We start from the raw sequence: 18,942 nt of genomic DNA, 5'->3' as shown, positions 1-18,942 counted from the left end.
TCCTTGACGCTGTTTACAAGAGCTGGATTTCACTTACAGATCATCTGCAGAAATCGTACCAGCAATATTGTTGCAAATATATAGTAAGCTATATAATGTTTTCTTTTTCTTCTCATTTAAATAGATGAAGAAGGTGTAAGGTATGTCCCAGTGCGTCCAAGACCTCCCATTACTTTGCTCCGTCACTATCGGAACCCCTGGAAGGCTGCTTACCACCACTTTCAGCGGTACAGTGATGTCCGGGTCAAAGGTCAGTTTTGCCAGAAATGGTTAGTGTTGACTCATGCAGTTAGTCTTTCACTCAGCTGTGTTAAAGTCACAGTAGAATGAAAAGATAGAATCACAGTTTTCCAGCTTGAAAAAGAATCCCGTCAGTTTTGTTATGAATCTCGACTTTATTGTTTACTCTTAATCATAATATGCAGTTGACCATAAAATTTGGAGAATTATCCTTTGCCTTAGAAAGCTATATGTACTTTACTGGAAGCACAGTCTAATGAATAAGTGACTGCCTATGTTGCCAGCTCCCCAAGTAGTGACAGATGACCTCCTTAGCCCCTAAAGTAGTTGAAGAGGAGCTATACTAGATTGTTACAGGACATAGACCACAGTCGTCCCAGGATGCTCAGATGTGCATTCAGCATAAGCCCTAGAAAGTATATTTTCCAAAAGACCTTTTGTTTAACATATGTGAAACAAAAGATCTTTTGTTCAGCATTTGTTCAAACATATGTGGGATGATCTAGCGTAAGCACACAGTAAATGTTTTTGTGATTGTTGAACTTGAGAATAACATTCTAATAAGCCCACTTATAGTGAAAATGACTGATAGCAGTTTGCTTGAATCTGCAAATATTTCTATGGATAGACTTCAAGTGTTATTAATCTCAAATATAATCATTGCATAGAGAAGTGTGAGTTTTCAGAGAATTGGCCATATTTTCCATTCCCTCAAATAAACTGTATTTGGAAGCTTCTCCGAGGGTTCCCTTGAAGCCTCAAGATGAGTCCAAGTTAGATGGTGTGGACTGAAGCCTTTGAGCAGGAGTGAAGATCCTGACAGTTCAGTCTCTGAATGGAAGCACAGAGATGGCTGCACTGCCCAGCTTTTCTTCCTCATGGTGTACCCTGAGTTTAGAAAAGAGGGTGAGACTTCCAAAGAGAAATCAGAGAATGTCCTTTGGTGAAAGTAGGATACGAGCCACCAAACATTTCTTTCACACCACAGAATTCCATATTGTAGCAAGAAAATATTTACAGTTTCCCTAATAACATTTTAAGCCATTAAAGAAAATACTTACTGCTTATTGGAATTCACTCTTCATAACCTATCTCAAGAAAGGTGATTTGACAGCTGAAAATATTGATGATTCCTAGATCTTCTGTTCAATTATGTATGTATTAATCACTTTGTGCCAAGTCTCTTGACTATTAAACTTTAATTGAACTGTTTTGCCTAAGCTCTAAAGTCATATTCATATAAACAAAGACAGAGTACTGAAAACAGGTAATTCACTTGAAAAGAAAAAAGAAGTGGCAAGAAGCACAGGAAACAAACAGAAAACAAATAACTTGGCAGACTTAGCCTTCATATCAGTAATTATCTTAAGTGTAAATAATCTAATATATCAGTTAAGACACAGATTGGCAGAGAGAATGAAAAAAAGATCCAACTGTATTCTGTCTGTAAGAAACTTCAGATACAGTGTATCCCTAGAGTGACAGTAAAAAGGATGGAAGACCAACATTGCAGTAATTAATTTTAAAAAAGAGTGGTTATATTAATATCAAATAAAATAAACTTCAGAGGAAAGAAAATTACCAGAAATGAAGAAAGGCGTTACATACTGATTTTAAAAACAGTCAACAAAAACCAAGAGCTTCAGAAATATGAGGCAGAAACAGCTGAAAGAAATAGTAGGCAAATATGTAGCTATAGGTAGAACTTCAACATACTCGTCTCAGCAATTGATAGAAGCACTTGATAGAGAATCAGCAAAAATATGCAAGAAGTGAATACCACAAACCAACATTTAGTAGACATTTATAGGACACTTGAACTGCAGCAGAATACATATTCTCTCAAGATGCACATAGACCTTATTTAGGATCATAAACCTCAACAATTTGGGGAGAATTGGGGAGAATTGAAAAATGGTAGAGTATCTTCATTGGCCATGATAGACTCATACTAGAAACCAGTGACAGATAACAGAAAAACTTCTAACCCATGGAAATTAAACATGGGGATGGCCATGGCTCTCTATAGGGTCAGAGATACTGGCAGCAGCAGTCCTGAGGAGCACTCATTGGTATGAGCCCTCCCAGAGGCTGCCACTAGCTCCACCTAACAACCTCCAGGCTCCAGTGCTGGAGTGCCTCAAGCCAAATAACCAACATGACAGGAACACAGCCCCACCCATCAGCCCATGCTTGTGCTGAGCCACTTCAGTCCTGTCTGACCCTCTGATCTGGTAGTATAGCTCTCCAAGCTCTTCTGTCCTTGGGATTCTCAAGGCAAGAATGCTGAGTTTGGTTGCCGTTCCCTACTCCAGAGGATCTTCCTGACCCAGGAATCAAACCTGCCTCTCTTGCATCTTCTGCATTGGCAGGGGGGTTCTTTACCACTAGTGCCCTCCAGCAGACAGCTTAAGTCTTCCGGAGCACAGCCCTGACCACCAGAGGGACAGGACCCAGCTCCACCCTCCCCTGGGCAGGAGCCAGTCCCTCCCATTAGGAAATCTCCACAAACCTCTTAGACAGCCTCATCCACCAGAGAGCGATAGCAGAAGTAGCAGCTACAGTACTGCAGCCTGCAGAATGGAAACCACAGTCACAGGAAGCTAGACAAAATGAGACAGCAGAGGAACGTGTCCCGCATGAAGGAACAAGATAGAACCCCAGAAGAACAGCTCAGTGAAGTGAAGATAGGCAGCCTACCAGAAAAAGAGTTTGAAATAATGATAGTGAAGAAGATCCAGCATGGAAAAAATACAGAGGGGTAGATCAAGAAGATACAAAAAATGTTTTACAAAGACCTAGGAAAGCTAAAGAACAAAGATGAGCAACACAGTAACTAAAATGAAAACTACCCTAGAAGGAATCAATGGCAGAATAACTGAAGCAGGAAAACGTATGCATGATCTAGAAAGCAGAATGGTGGAAATCACTGCCATAAAACAGAATAAAGAAAAAAGAATGAAAAGAAATTAAAACGGTCTGAGAGACCTCTGAGACAACATTAAATGTACCAACATTCACATTACAGGGGTCCCAGAAGAGAGAGAGAAAGGATCTGAGAAAATACTTAAAGACATAATAGCTGAGAACTTCCCTAACATGGGAAGGGAAACAGTCACCCAACTCCACAAAGCACAGAGTCCCAGGCAGGAAAAACCCAAGGAGGAACACACCAAGACACATAGTAACTTCTGTCAAAAAGACAAAAATAAAACATTAAAAGCAACAAGGGGAAAACAACAGATAACATACATGGGAATTCCCAGAAGGTTATCAGCTGATTTCTCAGCAGAAACTTTGCAGGTCAGAAGGGAATGGTGTAATATACAATATATTTAAAGTGATGGAAGGAAAGAACCTACAACCAAGAATACTCTACCCAGCAAGGCTGTCATTCAGAGTCAATGGAGAAATCAAAAGCTTTACAGACAAGTAAAAGCTGACAAAATTCATCACCACCAGACCAGCTTTGCAACGAATTCTAAAGGAACTTCTCTTAAGTGGAAAAGACCACAACTAGAAACAAGAAAATTGCCAATGGAAAAGTTCACTGGTAAAGGCAAATGTAAAGGTAGGAAATCATATCCACACAAACATGATATCACAACCAGCGATTGTAAGGAGACCACAAATGTAGGATATTGGAAATGCATTTGAAATTTAAAAACCAGCAGCTAATTATTAACAATCTCATCTATATACAGACTGCTGTATCAAAACCTCATGGTAACCACAAACAAAGTTGACAGTAGATACACACTTAGAAGAGGAATCCAAACACAACACTAAAGTTAGTCATCAAATGACAGGAGAACAAAAGAAGACCTATGAAGAAAAAAGACCTATGAAAACAATCCAAAACAATAAAATGGCAGTTAAGAACATACCTATCAATGATTACCTTAAATGTAAATGGATTAAATGCTTCAGCCAAAAGGCATAGACTGGTGAATGGATACAAAAACAAGGCCCATAAGGATGCTGTCTGTAAGAGAACCACTTCGGATCTAGGGACACATACAGACTGAAAGTGAGAGAATGGGAAAAGGTATTCTGTGCAAATGGAAATCAAAAGAAAGCTGGAGTAGCAGTACTCGTACTGGTACCAGGCAAAATAGACTTGCAGAAAACAAAGGACACTACATAATGATCAAAGGATCAACCCAGGAAGGTGTAACAATTGTAAATAATATATGCACCCAACATAGGGACACCTCAGTATATAAGGCAAACACTAATGGCCATAAAGGGAGAAATTGACAGTAACACAATAGTAGTGGGAGACTTTAACACGCCTCTTTCATCAGTGGACAGATCATCCAGACAAAATCAATAAGGAAACACAGTATTAGAAATACTAATAAAGACACATGGTGCTGAGGATGTAGAGAAACTGAATTTCTCATACATTCCTTTGAGTATTTTGATTGTTATCCCACTGCCTTCTAGACTCCATTGTTTCTCCTGAGAAGTCAGCTGTTGACTTTAATGGGATTATATTGTAAGTGATAACATCGTTTTATCGTACTCCTTTGAAGATATTTTCAGCTTTGACTTTCAACATTTTTACTATGATATCTATCTGTATCTTTGCATTTATCTTCTTTGGAGTTAGCCTTCAGCTCCCTGATACATACGTTACTGTTTTTCAGTAAATGTGGGAAATCTTTAGTCATTCATTTTTTCTTTGAGTATTTCTTCTCCTTTATCTCTTTTCCTTTTGGTACTCCACTATACATGCATTGGTGCTCTTAATGGTGTACAATTTCTGTCTCTCTGTTGATACTCTCTTTAATGTGACATGATTATCATCCTTTCTTTTACTTCTTCACTCGTACTTTCTTTTCATTCTGTGGATTTATCATAATGGCTACTTTGAAATCTTTTTCTGTTAAATCTGACATCTGATCACTCTGTCAAGCAGTTTCTGGTGCCTGTTTCTTTTTCTCCCCCCTGTGCGGGTCATACTTCCCAGCTTATTTGAACGCTTTGTAATTTGTGTTGGGAACTGGACATTTCAGATAAGGTAGCAACTCCAGGTGCTGGTCTTGCTGCCTCCTCAAAGACCCGCTATAGTTATTTGCGTTTTTAGCTGTTTAGTGACTGGCTGGATTCTTTTAGTCAAGTCTGATCAGCTCCACCCCACCAGCACCACCAAGTGTTAAACCTCTGATGTTCCTCCTTGGGGAGACATAGCTTTGAGTGTGCCCAGAGCCACCGTGGGAGGACAGTAGCATTAGTAGGCTTCTTTCCTACTGTTTCCCTGACCACGTCCAACTGATAAACCCCACTTATTGCTTGCCAGTTGATCTGTAAAGAACACAGTACTGGAATTTGCCCTTAAACACAAATTCCTCTGCAAACTAATCCAGTCGTATTGTAGCTCCTTGCCAGAATGGTTTCTGAGGTCACTGTTTGATAATCATCCTGCCCCCAAGGAGAGCTCCTGCCAGCTATCTCACTCTTTGTTCTTTACTGCAAATGGGTCAGCCCACAGTCTAGGCTGTGTCTTCACTATGTCTGCACATTTCCTCCCACTTGCCTTACCTACACCCTCCACTGCTCTTGGGAGCACCTTTAGGTTTGAACTTCACACTCTGTTGAAAATGGAGCCAGCTCCTTTGGGAAGAGATTAGAAGCTTCCTGTTTTATGGCCTGTTTCTTTCTCCAGGCAGAATCTCTGAGCCTAGGGCTCTGGAGGTGGGGATGGGCCAGTGGCAGCTTAGCAGGTGAGTGCTCGTTGGAGGGGAGGTGGGGTGAGCAGCCTGTCTTCCACTTGGCCTGCCTCTCCTAGGATGATGCCACCACTTCACAAGCCAGGAGAAGGACTCCTGGGCCCCAGTATTCTCAGCTCACCTTGCCTAGGGTACAGTCTCCCTCCTTCAGGTGGCGATTGAGCAAAAGCAGGAAGCCCCCACATGTCGACTAGACTCAGGACCTGAGATTTAGCCCTCAGCAACAGGGAGCAGGATGAGAAATGCCCTGCTCCTTCTGGGAACTGGAGGAGAGGGAACGCTATGCTTGGGGCTACAGCAATCTGGAACAGTCTCCGCCTTCTAAGCTAGAGGGAGAAGGAGAGAGGGATCAGTCTTGGTTCAGATGCCACAGACTTGCTCGTCTTTCACCTTTTAGCATATTGGTTTGAATAGATGTTTCTGCCTTGCTGTTTGCCCTTAGGACCTTTTTACAGAGGTTTAAAGGGTTGTTGTTTTTTTTTTATTTCTCCAGTTCCACTGGGGAAGTTGCTTAGCAGAACACTGTCATATCATAATTCAGCTGTCTTTTACACATTACGGAGCTACTCTGCAAAACAGTTTGGCAGTTTCATAAAAACTAAACATATACTTACCATATGACCCGACAGTTGCTCTCCTGGGCATTTATCCCATAAAAATGAAAACCCTCTGTCCACACAAAAATCTAGAGGTGTTCATAGCAGCGGCTTTGATAATAGCCAAGAGCTGGAAATAACACAGATGGCGTCAGACAGTTAAACAAACGAGCCGTTGAATCCTGTCAGCAATGGACAGGAAAGAACTATTGATTATGCAACAGCTTGGGCATTGTGCTTAGGCTTACTGGAAAAAAAAAAATCAATTTTCAAAGCACACACCCCCTTCCTTCCCCAAAAAAAGACACATAGCATGTGATTCTATTTATATAATCTCAAAGTGACAGACAAAGTTATACAGACAGAGAAGAAATGAGTGGATCGAGGGTTAATCGTGAGGAGGGGGTGGTGTGACCATAAAGGTGTGGCACAGGAGTGGTGATGAGTAGCTCTAAACCTGGATTGATAGAGCAGTCACATGAATTTACATGGGATGCAATGACACATACTCACTTTACATCAGTGGCACTTTCCTGGGTGTGATAACTGTACTGCAGTTACCAAGATGTAAACAGTGAGGGGAAACTGGGTGACGGGAAATACTGGACCTCTCTTTACCATCTTTTTATTTTTTTCCCCAGCAAAAGCTTTAGTGAGCTATAATTCATGTAGCATGCAATTAACCTATTAAAATGTACAATTCAGTGATTCTTAAGTGTATTCACAAAGTTGCATGTTTATCTCTACATTTAGTTTTAAAACATTTTCATTAGCCCAACAGGTACAATACTTAGCTATTAGCTATCATTGCCAGTCCTGCCATCTTCACTCCTCCCTACCCCCAACCCTAGGAAACCTCTTTTATCTACTTGCCACCTCTTTAGATTTCCCATTTCTGGACATTTCCTATGAATAGAATCATATACCATGCAGTCTTCTGTAACAGGTTTATTTCACTTAATTTAATGTTTTCAAGAGTCATCCGTATGGCATGTATCAGGACTTCATTCAGTTTTCCTGGCAAATAATACTCTGTTTTATGGATATATACCACATGTTATTTATCCATTCATCACTCAATGGGCGTTTGGGTTGTTTCCACTTTTTGATTATGAATAATGTTCCTATGATCATTTGTGTCTACATTTTTATGGGAACATTTGTTTTCATTTCTCTTGTACATACCCCTAAGAATGGAATTTCTGGGTTGTTTGGTAACTATATTTAACATTCTAGGAATTCTTTGAGAGTATTTTCCAAAGCAAATACATTTTACTTTCCCACCAGGAATGCATACGACTTCTGATTTTTCCACATCTTCACCAACATTTACTCTTTTTTTATTATTATTATGGCATCTTAAGGGGTTTGAAATGGTACTTTACTGCAGTGTTTATTTGCATTTCCCTAATGCCTAATGAGACGAGATGGCAAGAATACATAGAACTGTACAAAAAAGATCTTCACGACCCAGATAATCACGATGGTGTGATCACTCACCTAGACCCAGACATCCTGGAATGTGAAGTCAAGTGGGCCTTAGAAAGCATCACTACAAACAAAACTAGTGGATGTGATGGAATTCCAGTTGAGCTATTTCAAATCCTGAAAGATGATGCTGTGAAAGTGCTGCACTCAGTATGCCAGCAAATTTGGAAAACTCAGCAGTGGCCACAGGACTGGAAAAGGTCAGTTTTCATTCTAGTCCCTAAGAAAGGCAATCCCAAAGAATGCTCAGACTACCGCACAATTGCACTCATCTCACACGCTAGTAAAGTAATGCTCAAAATTCTCCATGCCAGGCTTCAGCAATAAGTGAACTGTGAACTTCCAGATATTCAAGCTGGTTTTAGAAAAGGCAGGGGAACTAGAGATCAAATTGCCAATATCCGCTGGATCATCAAAAAAGCAAGAGAGTTCCAGAAAAACATCTATTTCTGCTTTATTGACTATGCCAAAGCCTTCGACTGTGTGGATCACAATAAACTGGAAAATTCTGAAAGAGATGGGAATACCAGACCACCTGACCTGCCTCTTGAGAAACCTGTATGCAGGTCAGGAAGCAACAGTTAGAACTGGACATGGAACAACAGACTGGTTCCAAATAGGAAAACGAGTACATCAAGGCTGTATATTGTCACCCTGCTTATTTAACTTATATGCAGAGTACATCATGAGAGACGGTGGGCTGGAAGAAGCACAAGCTGAAATCAAGATTGCCAGGAGAAATATCAATAACGTCAGATATGCAGATGACACCACTTTCTTATGGCAGAAAGTGAAGATGAACTAAAAAGCCTCTTGATGAAAGAGAAGAGTGAAAAAGTTGGCTTACAGCTTAACATTCAGAAAACTAAGATTATGGCATCTGGTCCCATCACTTCATGGGAAATAGATGGGGAGACAGTGGAAACAGTGTCAGACTTTAAATTTTTGGGCTCCGAAATCACTGCGGGTGGTGACTGCAGCCATGAAATTAAAAGACGCTTACTCCTTGGAAGGAAAGTTATGGCAAACCTAGATAGCATGTTAAAAAGCAGAGACATTACTTTGCCAACAAAGGTCCATCTGGTCAAGGCTATGGTTTTTCCAGTGGTCATGTATATATGTGAGAGTTGGACTGTGAAGAAAGCTGAACACCAAAATATTGATGCTTTTGAACTGTGGTGTTGGAGAAGACTCTTGAGAGTCCCTTGGCCTGCAAGGAGATCCAACCAGTCCATCCTAAAGGAGGTCAGTCCTGGGTGTTCATTGGAAGGACTGATGCTGAAACTGAAACTCCAATACTTTGGCCACCTCATGCAAAGAGTTGACTCATTGGGAAAGACCCTGATGCTGGGAAGGATTGGGGGCAGGAGGAGAAGGGGACGACAGAGGATGAGATAGTTGGATGGTATCACCGACTCGATGGGTATGAGTTTGAGTAAACTCCGGGAGTTGGTGATGGACAGGGGGGCCTGGCGTGCTGTGATTCATGGGTTCGCAAAGAGCGCCTGAACTGAACTGAACTAATGCCTAATGATGTTGAATATCTTCATGTTTGTTGGCAATTTGTATATGTTTTTTTGGAGAAATGTATGTTTAGATATTTTGCCCTTTTTAATTCGTTTGTCTTTATTGTTGAGTGTTAAGAATTCTTCCTATGTTCTAAATACAGGTCTCTTACCAGATATATCTCTATACTATCTTTGCAGCTTCTGTGAATCTATAATTATTTTAAGCTGAAACGTTTTTTTATAATGCTCATAACGACAGACACAGACCACATAAAACTGATGAAAGCTGAACAGAGTCAGTGGACTTTGTCAGTAGCATGGTTGTGATGTTGTACTGCAGTTTTGCCAGATACCACCCCTGAGGGAGACTGGATAAAGAATACGTAGGACCTCTCTGTATTATTTCTTACATTTGCATGTGAATCAATAATTATCTCAAAAAGTTGGAGATTTTTAAATTAGTTTCTTGCTAATAGTTGCCTACCAGATAAGTTTGGGTTTTTGTGTTGTTGTTAATTGCTCTAGGAAGTGAAGTTTATCAGTTTTAGGTTCACAACAAAATTGAGCGGAAGATAGGGATTTCCCACATCTGCCCCCCATCCCCTGTCCCCACATATGCACAGCCTCCCTCACCACAGTGGCTCATTTGGTGAGCCTACACCGAGATCATTATCACCCAGAGTTTATCATTTACAGTAGGGTTCAGTCTTGGTCTTATGCATTATATCAGTTTTGACAAATATATATAGGGTTTTTTCCAAGATTAATTTTTTAGGGACTTCCCTGGTGGACCAGCGGTCAAAAATCTACCTTCCAGTGTGGGGGGTGAGGGTTCAGTCCCTAGTGGGGAACTCAGATCCCACATACCACAACAACTGAGCCCATGCATTCTAGAGCCCATACTCTGCAGCTGGAGAAAGTCTGAGTGCCACAGCAAAGATCCAGTGCAGCCAGAATTTTTAAACAAAAAATATTAGTTTTTTCAATAATATAATTTTTTTGATTTTTCAAAAATAGTTTTTGATTATCCATGTAATGTGTAAATCCATTTTAAGTCCTGGTGATCAGTAATATTAAAACTTCACAGATACATCTAAACTCACCTCTGACAGGTGCCCCTCAGTCCTAGTTTGTCTTTCCCCAGTCCAAATGGTAAAGTTCTTATTTATTTTACTACAGTGCTGATTCGTGGACTTTACCACCTGAATTTAAATGTTACTCAAGTTGGAGCCCTATGATTTCTTCCAAGATCTAAATAACACCACAGAGCTTCTAAGCTTAATGCCCACATGCTTGCAAACATCACCCATGAGCAAGGCTCCAACCCACTAAAGACTATTTCCCTCATTTAAAACTTTAGAATATTAGGTTCCTCTCTTTTGAACTCATTAGATTAGCAAAGTAAGTCTTATTTTGCTGGAGTGAACCAAAAGAGCTTTTATTCATATTGTGGCTTATATTCTCAATGACTTTTATATATATATATATATATATATTTTAATTTTTTTAATATTTTTTTTATGGTTCCAGAGGAGAAGAAAGCTATGCTGCAGGAAATAGCTAATCAGAAAGGAGTATCGTGTCGTGCCCAAGGCTGGAAGGTTCACCTCTGTGCTGCCCAGTTGCTGCAGCTGGTAGGTGGCAGTCTAGCAGTTACATCCTGCTGAGGACAGCTGTGTTCATAGAACATTTTCTTTAGAGTGATTCTGAAGCGTTCCCAGTTAACATGGGTCATGGTGGAATTTTTATGTGTGCTGTGTAATATAACTATCTGTTACATGGATGTAATCTAAATGTATCTTAGTTTTGTTTCCCTATAACCAAAATATACTGAACAACTTTAGTTTGTAAGGCCTACAGTTAAGGTTCATATTATGTGTTGCTGTGACATCTGAAACAGAAGGGGCCTCAGGTGGCCTGTCAACCCATTCTCACTCTGCTCCTCACTGTGGGAATCAGGCATAGTTCCTCCTTCTCCCTGAGTAGTGGGCTTCAGTTCTCTGCCAACTGGAGATACTCAAACAAGCCAGTGATACCCTCCTGGGAGCACCAGGGCGCGCCATGCCCTCCTAGTACTACGAAGCCTGTCTCCTGCAGCCCCTGCTTGTTGCCTGCCTGTCTTCTCTCTCTGTCATGGAGTGCGCCCCGCTGTGGTTCGGCGTGGCAGGCAGTGTCCTCCTCCCCTGGGCCCTGAGTATACTGACTAGTAAACTGCTGTTGACCTCATCTGTCCAGTGCGTTCTGTGTTCAGCCCTTTCCATAACCCTTGGGCGAGACTCCTTCCTTCAACAAGATAAAGAGGAGCCGATCAAATTGATCTCACAAAGTCTTTCTGTCTTTGGAGTAGCCATGATCCGAAGAACGTTGTCTTTTTATGAGTTTTGTTTTTTTTTTTTAAGTAGTACCATGGCTAGGTTTAAGTTTAGCATAAAAGCATATTTTTATGGAACTTACAGACTTGTTTTTCAGAGAAATTGTGTATTTGGGGGAGAATTTAAAAGCTGTCCTTGGACTTCCGTGGTGGTGCAGTGGTTAAGCCTCTGAGCTTCCACTGCAAGGAGGTCAGGTTGGATATCTTAAGGAACTAAGATCCCACATGCTGCATGGTGCAGGCAAAAGAAAAGTTACCCTAGAAGATACTCTGAATTACGGCCAATTGTGATGTAAATTGTTGATTAACTTTCCTTGCTGTACTGTAGCTTAGTCACTGGGAGAAATGATTTTATCACCCAAACAGACCTGATAGCAGTTTACACAGGTGATTCAAGGTGGGTTTTTTGCCTGAATTTGATGAAGAATAGTATTTCTGAGGTCATGATTCCCTCCTTGTTTGTTGCAGACGAATCTAGAACATGATGTTTACGAAAGACTCACCAACCTACAGGAAGGGATTATCCCAAAGAAAAAAGCAGCAACTGATGATGATTTACACCGAATAAATGAACTAATACAGGTTTGAAGGAGCCTTTTCCCTCCCCTTATTTCTCCCTTCCCTTCTCTCCACTAATACCTTTGGTAAAAACCGATTATTTTCTTCAGCCTGCATTATCCAGAAACAGTAAAGTGTTTTTTTCCTATGTGAAAGCCTCAAAATGCCTCAATTCAAAGGTGAAAGGTTCTTTAAAAGCCATACTGTCTTGAAGATTACTGATTGATGATGTCATGTCTTTTGTTTCAGGGAAATATGCAGAGGTGTAAACTTGTGATGGATCAAATCAGTGAGGCCAGAGACTCCATGCTTAAAGTTTTAGATCATAAAGATCGTGTCCTGAAGCTTCTAAACAAGAATGGGACTGTCAAGAAGGTGTCAAAATTGAAGCGAAAGGAAAAAGTCTAGACCCCAAATCAGGACTTTGGAAAAAGAATTTATGGAGAATGATGTTGGGGGTGGGGGAAGGGATTGGTTGTTTTCAAAGTGGAACGTTGAGGTAAAGGCAAGCGTTCCTTAATTCACACGTGGAAGCAGAGGGACCCAGAACATCCAGGGATGTGGAAGGATCAGAACTGATCTGACAGTGGACTCCAGTCTTTCTTTCAGGCTTTCTGTGTCGTGCCTGACTCCTGTTGCAACAGGGTCTCCCGATTGGAATTAGTGACACAAGTGACAGGCTGGCGTTTTTCAGCCTTCCAGTTGATAAACTTTATCTGATGGATTCCTGCAGGACCCATACTGAGCCTGAACTGAAAGCATCCACTTGGACCATCTGTGCGCTCTCTACACTGAAAATCAAACCTCTTCCCCTCGGCCCAGTCGGTTCTTACTCTGTCTGACCTTCAGATGCCCACGCTGGCCTTCTAAAGCAGTGCCATGGCACTTGAGAGACCTGCCACATCTCACTCTAAAGGGTTTGAACTGCCAATTCTTGTCATTTTCTAAAGAACCGTTTCAAAGTGAAATTGTTATATTGTCTGTCCTGCGTGTGTCTGAGTTGGGTTTTTGTGGAGGTTCAGAGCAGGCAACACCATAAGTTGCTCTGAGATCCTTGTTCTGAAGTACATTCTTGGTTATCTGTACTTCTGTAACTGGTGTGATGCTGTTAATTATACGTATGGCACATCTCCAAATGTTAATAAAGGACTCAAAGAGGTTTTGTACATAAGCAGTTTGCATCTTTTTATGAAGCTCATCAGTGCTGTACTGTACATCACTTGAGCGTTTACCCTTCTGGCGTTTCTCTCACATTACTGAGTCTACTCTGTTAAAGTTTGATTGCTCCACACAGAGTTCCACTTACTTTGGTATCTTGAAGATGTCACAGATGGTAAAGCCTGTGAGCTTTTGATTATCTTAAATATGAGACTACATTGTACTTCATTGTAGATATAAATTGGTCATTTTATAGTACAAAAAATAAGGCTGCGGCAATGGGGGAAGGACTTCCAGGAGAGTGGATTTTCTTTACGAGGTTGTCTTCTGCAACCTCAATGGAGTGGGAAGGTATCCTAGGCTTGCTCTCTCTTTTTTTGGCTGCATTGGATCTCAGCTGTAGCCCATGGGATCTCTGTTGAGCCATGCGGGATCTAATTTAGTTGCAACACACAGACTCTAGTTGTGGTGCACAGGCTTAGCTGCCCTGTGGCGTGCGGGATCTTAGTTCCCCAGCCAGGGACCTAACCTGCATCCCTTGCAGTGGAAGGCGGACTCCTAATCACTAGACCACCAGTAAAGTCCCCAGACTGGCTTTTTACCTTGTCCTAAACAAATCTGAGAGTCTATGCCACATTCGATCCAGTCTTTAGAACCAATGTTATAAATTGGTCATGTTATAGGACAGTTAAGGCTGCGATAATGGGGGAAGGACTTCCAGGAGAGTGGATTTTCTTTATGAGGTTACCTTCTGTGAACTCGCTGGAGTAGGAAGGTAGCCAAGGCTTGCTTGCTTCTTTTTTTGACTGAGTCAGGTCTTAGTTGCAGTATGGGGGATCTTCATTGAGATGTGGGATCTCTAGAACCCTGGCTAGGGAACTGAGATCCCACCTGTCACAGGGCAGCTAAGCCTGTGCACCACCACGAGAGTCTGGTTCTCCTGAGACAGCCTTCCTTGAACTGGAGTGGTGAACTCTCATCTGGTTATAGGACTGGGGAAGAGAAACGAAGCAGGCTTTCTGCCTTCTTCCGGTGTGACCACGTGGCCTGCATAGCCTGGGCTAAAGAGGTCCTCAGAAGAGTCAAGGCTGCTTCACTAGAGTGTTTCAACCTGAAGCCATTGCTGAGTGTGCACTGGACTCCAGTATAGTGCTGTGTGCAACGCAGTGACAGTGTTAGAAAAGGGCTCCTTTGCCTCTGTTTCTCATTGTGTGTGTGGCCTCGCGATGCATGGTGCGCTGGCTTGTGACGGACAGGACCCGGGTATTTGGGATCCTACATCAGAGAGCGGGTCTCTCTAAAAGTATAGTGTGTGCTCACTCACTCAGTCGTGTCCGACTCTTTGCCACCCCAAGGACTTGTTATCTCTGTTTAAACAAAACTTCGATAATTCGATAACCCTGGTCGAAAGAAGCTTGTCAGTGCAGCCTTTGATGTCAGGGCAGGTGAGAACAGTGGTGTTTTCTGTCTTCCCTCACCTTATGAGGACAATGTGATGAGAAGATGGGAGGGGATGGAGGAGAGAGTGAATCATCTGTGTATACACTGTTATTTAAGAACAGCTTTATGGAGCATCGATTGACATATTAAGCACCTTAAAGTGTACAGTTTGATAAGATTTAACCTACGTAAATACCCATGAAATATTCACCACAATCAAGAGAGGGGAGAAATCAGACGCAAAAGTTTCCTTGCGCCTCCATGACATCTTGCCTCTCACCCCTACCTGCCGTCCACCCATCTCCAGGCAAACATTAATCTGCTTTCTGCCAGTCTAGTTTGCATTTTCTGTGATTTCATATGAATGAAATCATACATTATATTATTTTTTGAGGGAGGCAGTCTGGCTTCTTTTACTCAGTATGGTGGAAATTTATGCTGAAATTTACTCTTACGGCTTATTTCAATAGTTCATTGCTTTTTATTGCTAAAGGGCAAGCATTTTGTCATCTGAATATGTATATTCCTTCCACAAGTTGCTTCTCGGTCCACCTGTAGAAAGACATTCAGGTTGTTAGATTTTCGTTATTACAGATGTATGAACAAATGTTGGTATACAACTTAACTGGTGATTTTGTCTTAGTCGTATTTTCCAGGGATTTATGACCAGGAGATGGTGCTAAGTCCAGACACCCAGTGGCTCCTGGTCCAGAAAACTATCACTCACAAGTTTATCATATTTTTTAAAACCTGGGTATTGCAAAAGATCATTAACTAGAAAATACCTAATTTTTTTTTATCATAGTAATTAAAAGTCACAGTTTGAGAGTTTAAAGTTATTTTAGAGGTTATATAGTCCAACCTAACCTGTGGTGAAAGGGACACGTTTGAAAAGATGTACTTTTTTATTATAAAATTTTCCCTGGTGACTCAGACGGTAAAGCGTCTGCCTACAATGCGGGAGACCCAGGTTCAGTCCCTGGGTTGGGAAGATCCCCTGGAGAAGGAAATGGCAATCCATTCCACTACACTTGCCTGGAAAATCCCATGGATGGAGGAGCCTGGTAGGCTGCAGTCCATGGGGTCGCAAAGAGTCAGACACGACTGAGTGACTTAATTTTCACTTTCACAGCACAGATAAAGTATGTGAAACAAATATATAGCCTTGTAAGTTCTTAAAAGAACAACTTTGAAATGATCCCCCAGGGTAAGAAATATAACTTTGCTAGTCACAAACTGCTGTATCCTAATCACAGCCCTCTTCTTCCCTCTAAAATAACCATCTTAACTTTTACCCCAAAATAATTTTATTGTGGTATAATTACAGAGAGTTAAATACCCACATCTTAAATATACCGTTTTGTGTTTTTTGACACACGCATACAGCCATGGCTAAGATCCAAATAAAGAGCCCATGGCGTTACTGTATAACCCTAGAAACAGTGCCCCTTTGTAGTCAGTACACTTCTGCACCCCCCCCAACCCCCAGGTAAACACTGATCTACTGCCCCTCACCATAGATTGGTTTTGTCTATTCTTGAACCTCGTGTAAATGGAATCACACAGTATGTACTTACTTGTGTCTGGCTATTTTGATCAACATGATCTGAGATTCTTCCGTCTGCTCAGTGTATCCTGAGTTGTTCCTTTTTACTGCTGTGTGACTGTGCCGCAGTCTGTTTCCTTGCTATCCCACTGAAGGACGGCTTGTGCTTCAAGCTCTCCACTATGAGTAAAGCTGCTGTGAGCATTCAAATTCAGGTTCTCACGTGGAAATAAGTGTTCACGTCAGTCGGGTAAAAACCTAGAAATGTGATTGCTGGGTCATCAAGTAAAACCATGGCTAGTTTTATAAGAGACCGCCAAACCACCGTCCCAAGCAGCTGTTCCATTTCACACCCCCACCAGCAGCATACGCGCTGCTGCCCCATGTCCCCAGCGCCAGGTCGTGCTGTCAGTGTGTGAGTTTTAGCCGTTCGAACTGGTGCTCGTGATTTCTCATGACGTGAAGTTGAGCGTTTCTTTCAAAAGGCTCGTTTTCCACCTTTATGTCATTTTTGATGAAGTATTTGTTCACATCTTTGCCTGTATTTTAATTAGCTTCTTTGTTTTCTGATGGAGTTTTAAGGGCCTTTTGTGTATTTTGGATACCAGTCCTCTTTCAGGTAGGTGTTTTGCAAATATTGTCTCCCTCTCTGTGGCTTATGTTGCCATTTACTTAATAGTGCCTTTTGAAGAGCAGTTTTTAATTTTAATGCTGTACAACATCAGTTTTTTCTTTTATGAATTGTGCTTTTGGGTTATATCTGGACTCATCACCAAACCCACGGTCACCTAGATTTTCTCCTGTGTTTTGATATAGTAGTTTTATAGTTTTGTGTTTTATATTTAGGCTATCATGATCCATTTTAAGATAATTTTTGTGAAATTTGTAAGATCTGTGTGGAGTGTTTTGGTTTGGGTATGGGGGGGGTGCACATGGATGTCCAATTGTTCCATAACCATTTCTTGAAAAGACTATTCTTAATTAAACTGCCTTTGTTCCTTTGCCAGAGATCAGTTGACTGTAATTGTGGAGGTATTTTCCTGGGTTCTGTATTCTGTCCCATTGACCTACTTGTCTATTCTTTTGCCAGTACCACTCTGTTTTGATTACTGTAGCTTTACAGTTAGTTTTAAAGTTGAAAATACCAGTTCTCCAACTTCATTCTTCAGTATCGTGTTGGCTATTCTAGGTCTTTTGTCTTTTCATATAAACCTTAGAGTCTGTTAATACCTACAAAAAGCTTACTGAAATTTTGACTAGTATTACATGACTCTATAGATCAAGTTGGCAAGGAATTGACATATTAATAATGTTGAGTGTTCTAGTCCATGAACTTGGACTATCTCCTCATTTATTTAGATCTTTGATTTCTTTAATCAGTTTTGTAGTTTTCCTCATGTACAGCCTGTATGTATTTCACTAGATTTATACCTAAGTCTTTCATTTGTGTGTGTACTTTTGTAAATGGTGCTGTATTTTTATTTCACTTTTTTGTGGGGGCAGGAGGGCTATGCCACACTTGTGGGGTGTTAGTGGGATGGTTTGTGGGATGTTAGTTCCCCAGCTTGGGATTGAGTCCAGGCCCTTGGCAGTGAAACCACAGAGTCCTAAACACTTGGCCTCCAGGGAATTCTCTATTTCAAATTCTAATTGTTCTCTGGTGGTATATGCGAGAGTGGCCCACATTTATCTACTGCTAACCTTGTGTGCTGTGATGTTGCTCTATTCACAGATTTTTTTGTTGTTGATTCTTCAGAACTTTCTACATAAACAGTAATTCTGTCTGTGAACAAATGCAGTTTTATTTCTTCTTTCTCAGTTTGTATAGTTTTTATTTCCTTGTACTGTGCTGTGCTAGCTCGCTTCAGTCATGTCCAACTCTTTGCGACCCCTCAATAGACCTGCCAGGCTCCTTTGTCCATGGGGATTCTCTAGGCAAGCATACTGGATGGGTTGCCATGCCCTCCTTCCAGGAGGTCTTCCAGTAAGGTCTTGAGTAGGAGTGGTAAAAGGGGATATGCTTGCCTTGTTCTTAGTCATAGGGTAAAGGTCCAGTTTCTCACCACTAAGTATAAGATTAGCTGTAGGGTTTTTTAGTAGATGGTCTTTATCAAGTTGATTCCCTCTTCCTAGTTTGCTGAAAGTTTTCAATTATAGAATGAATGTTGGATTTTGTCATTCTTTTCTGCATCACTAATATGATCATATGAGTTATCTTCTTTATCATGTTGGTATCTTAGATTACATCAATTAATTTTTTACTATTGAACCAGCCAAACTGGCATACTTGGAATAAATCCCA

At 41.1% G+C, this 18,942-nt stretch overlaps 1 protein-coding gene across 4 annotated transcripts in view; it reads left to right on the top strand.

Annotated features, from left to right (window-relative positions):
• SAP130 (Sin3A associated protein 130) overlaps positions 1-13,656 on the top strand; it is a 75,477-nt gene extending 61,821 nt beyond the window's left edge. For all 4 annotated transcript variants that reach the window (XM_065931988.1, XM_065931989.1, XM_065931986.1 and 1 more), the window contains 4 exons: positions 125-250; positions 11,098-11,201; positions 12,407-12,520; positions 12,746-13,656. In XM_065931988.1, coding sequence (XP_065788060.1) covers positions 125-250; positions 11,098-11,201; positions 12,407-12,520; positions 12,746-12,904 — 503 coding nt within the window. In that variant the 3' untranslated portion in view covers positions 12,905-13,656. The remainder of the gene's footprint in view (positions 1-124; positions 251-11,097; positions 11,202-12,406; positions 12,521-12,745) is intronic.
• The last annotated feature ends 5,286 nt before the right edge of the window (positions 13,657-18,942 follow it).

This window comes from Muntiacus reevesi, chromosome 3 (genome assembly GCF_963930625.1).
Source record: "Muntiacus reevesi chromosome 3, mMunRee1.1, whole genome shotgun sequence".
Lineage (NCBI taxonomy): Eukaryota > Metazoa > Chordata > Mammalia > Artiodactyla > Cervidae > Muntiacus > Muntiacus reevesi.
This window is presented reverse-complemented; position numbering and strand designations above follow the sequence as displayed.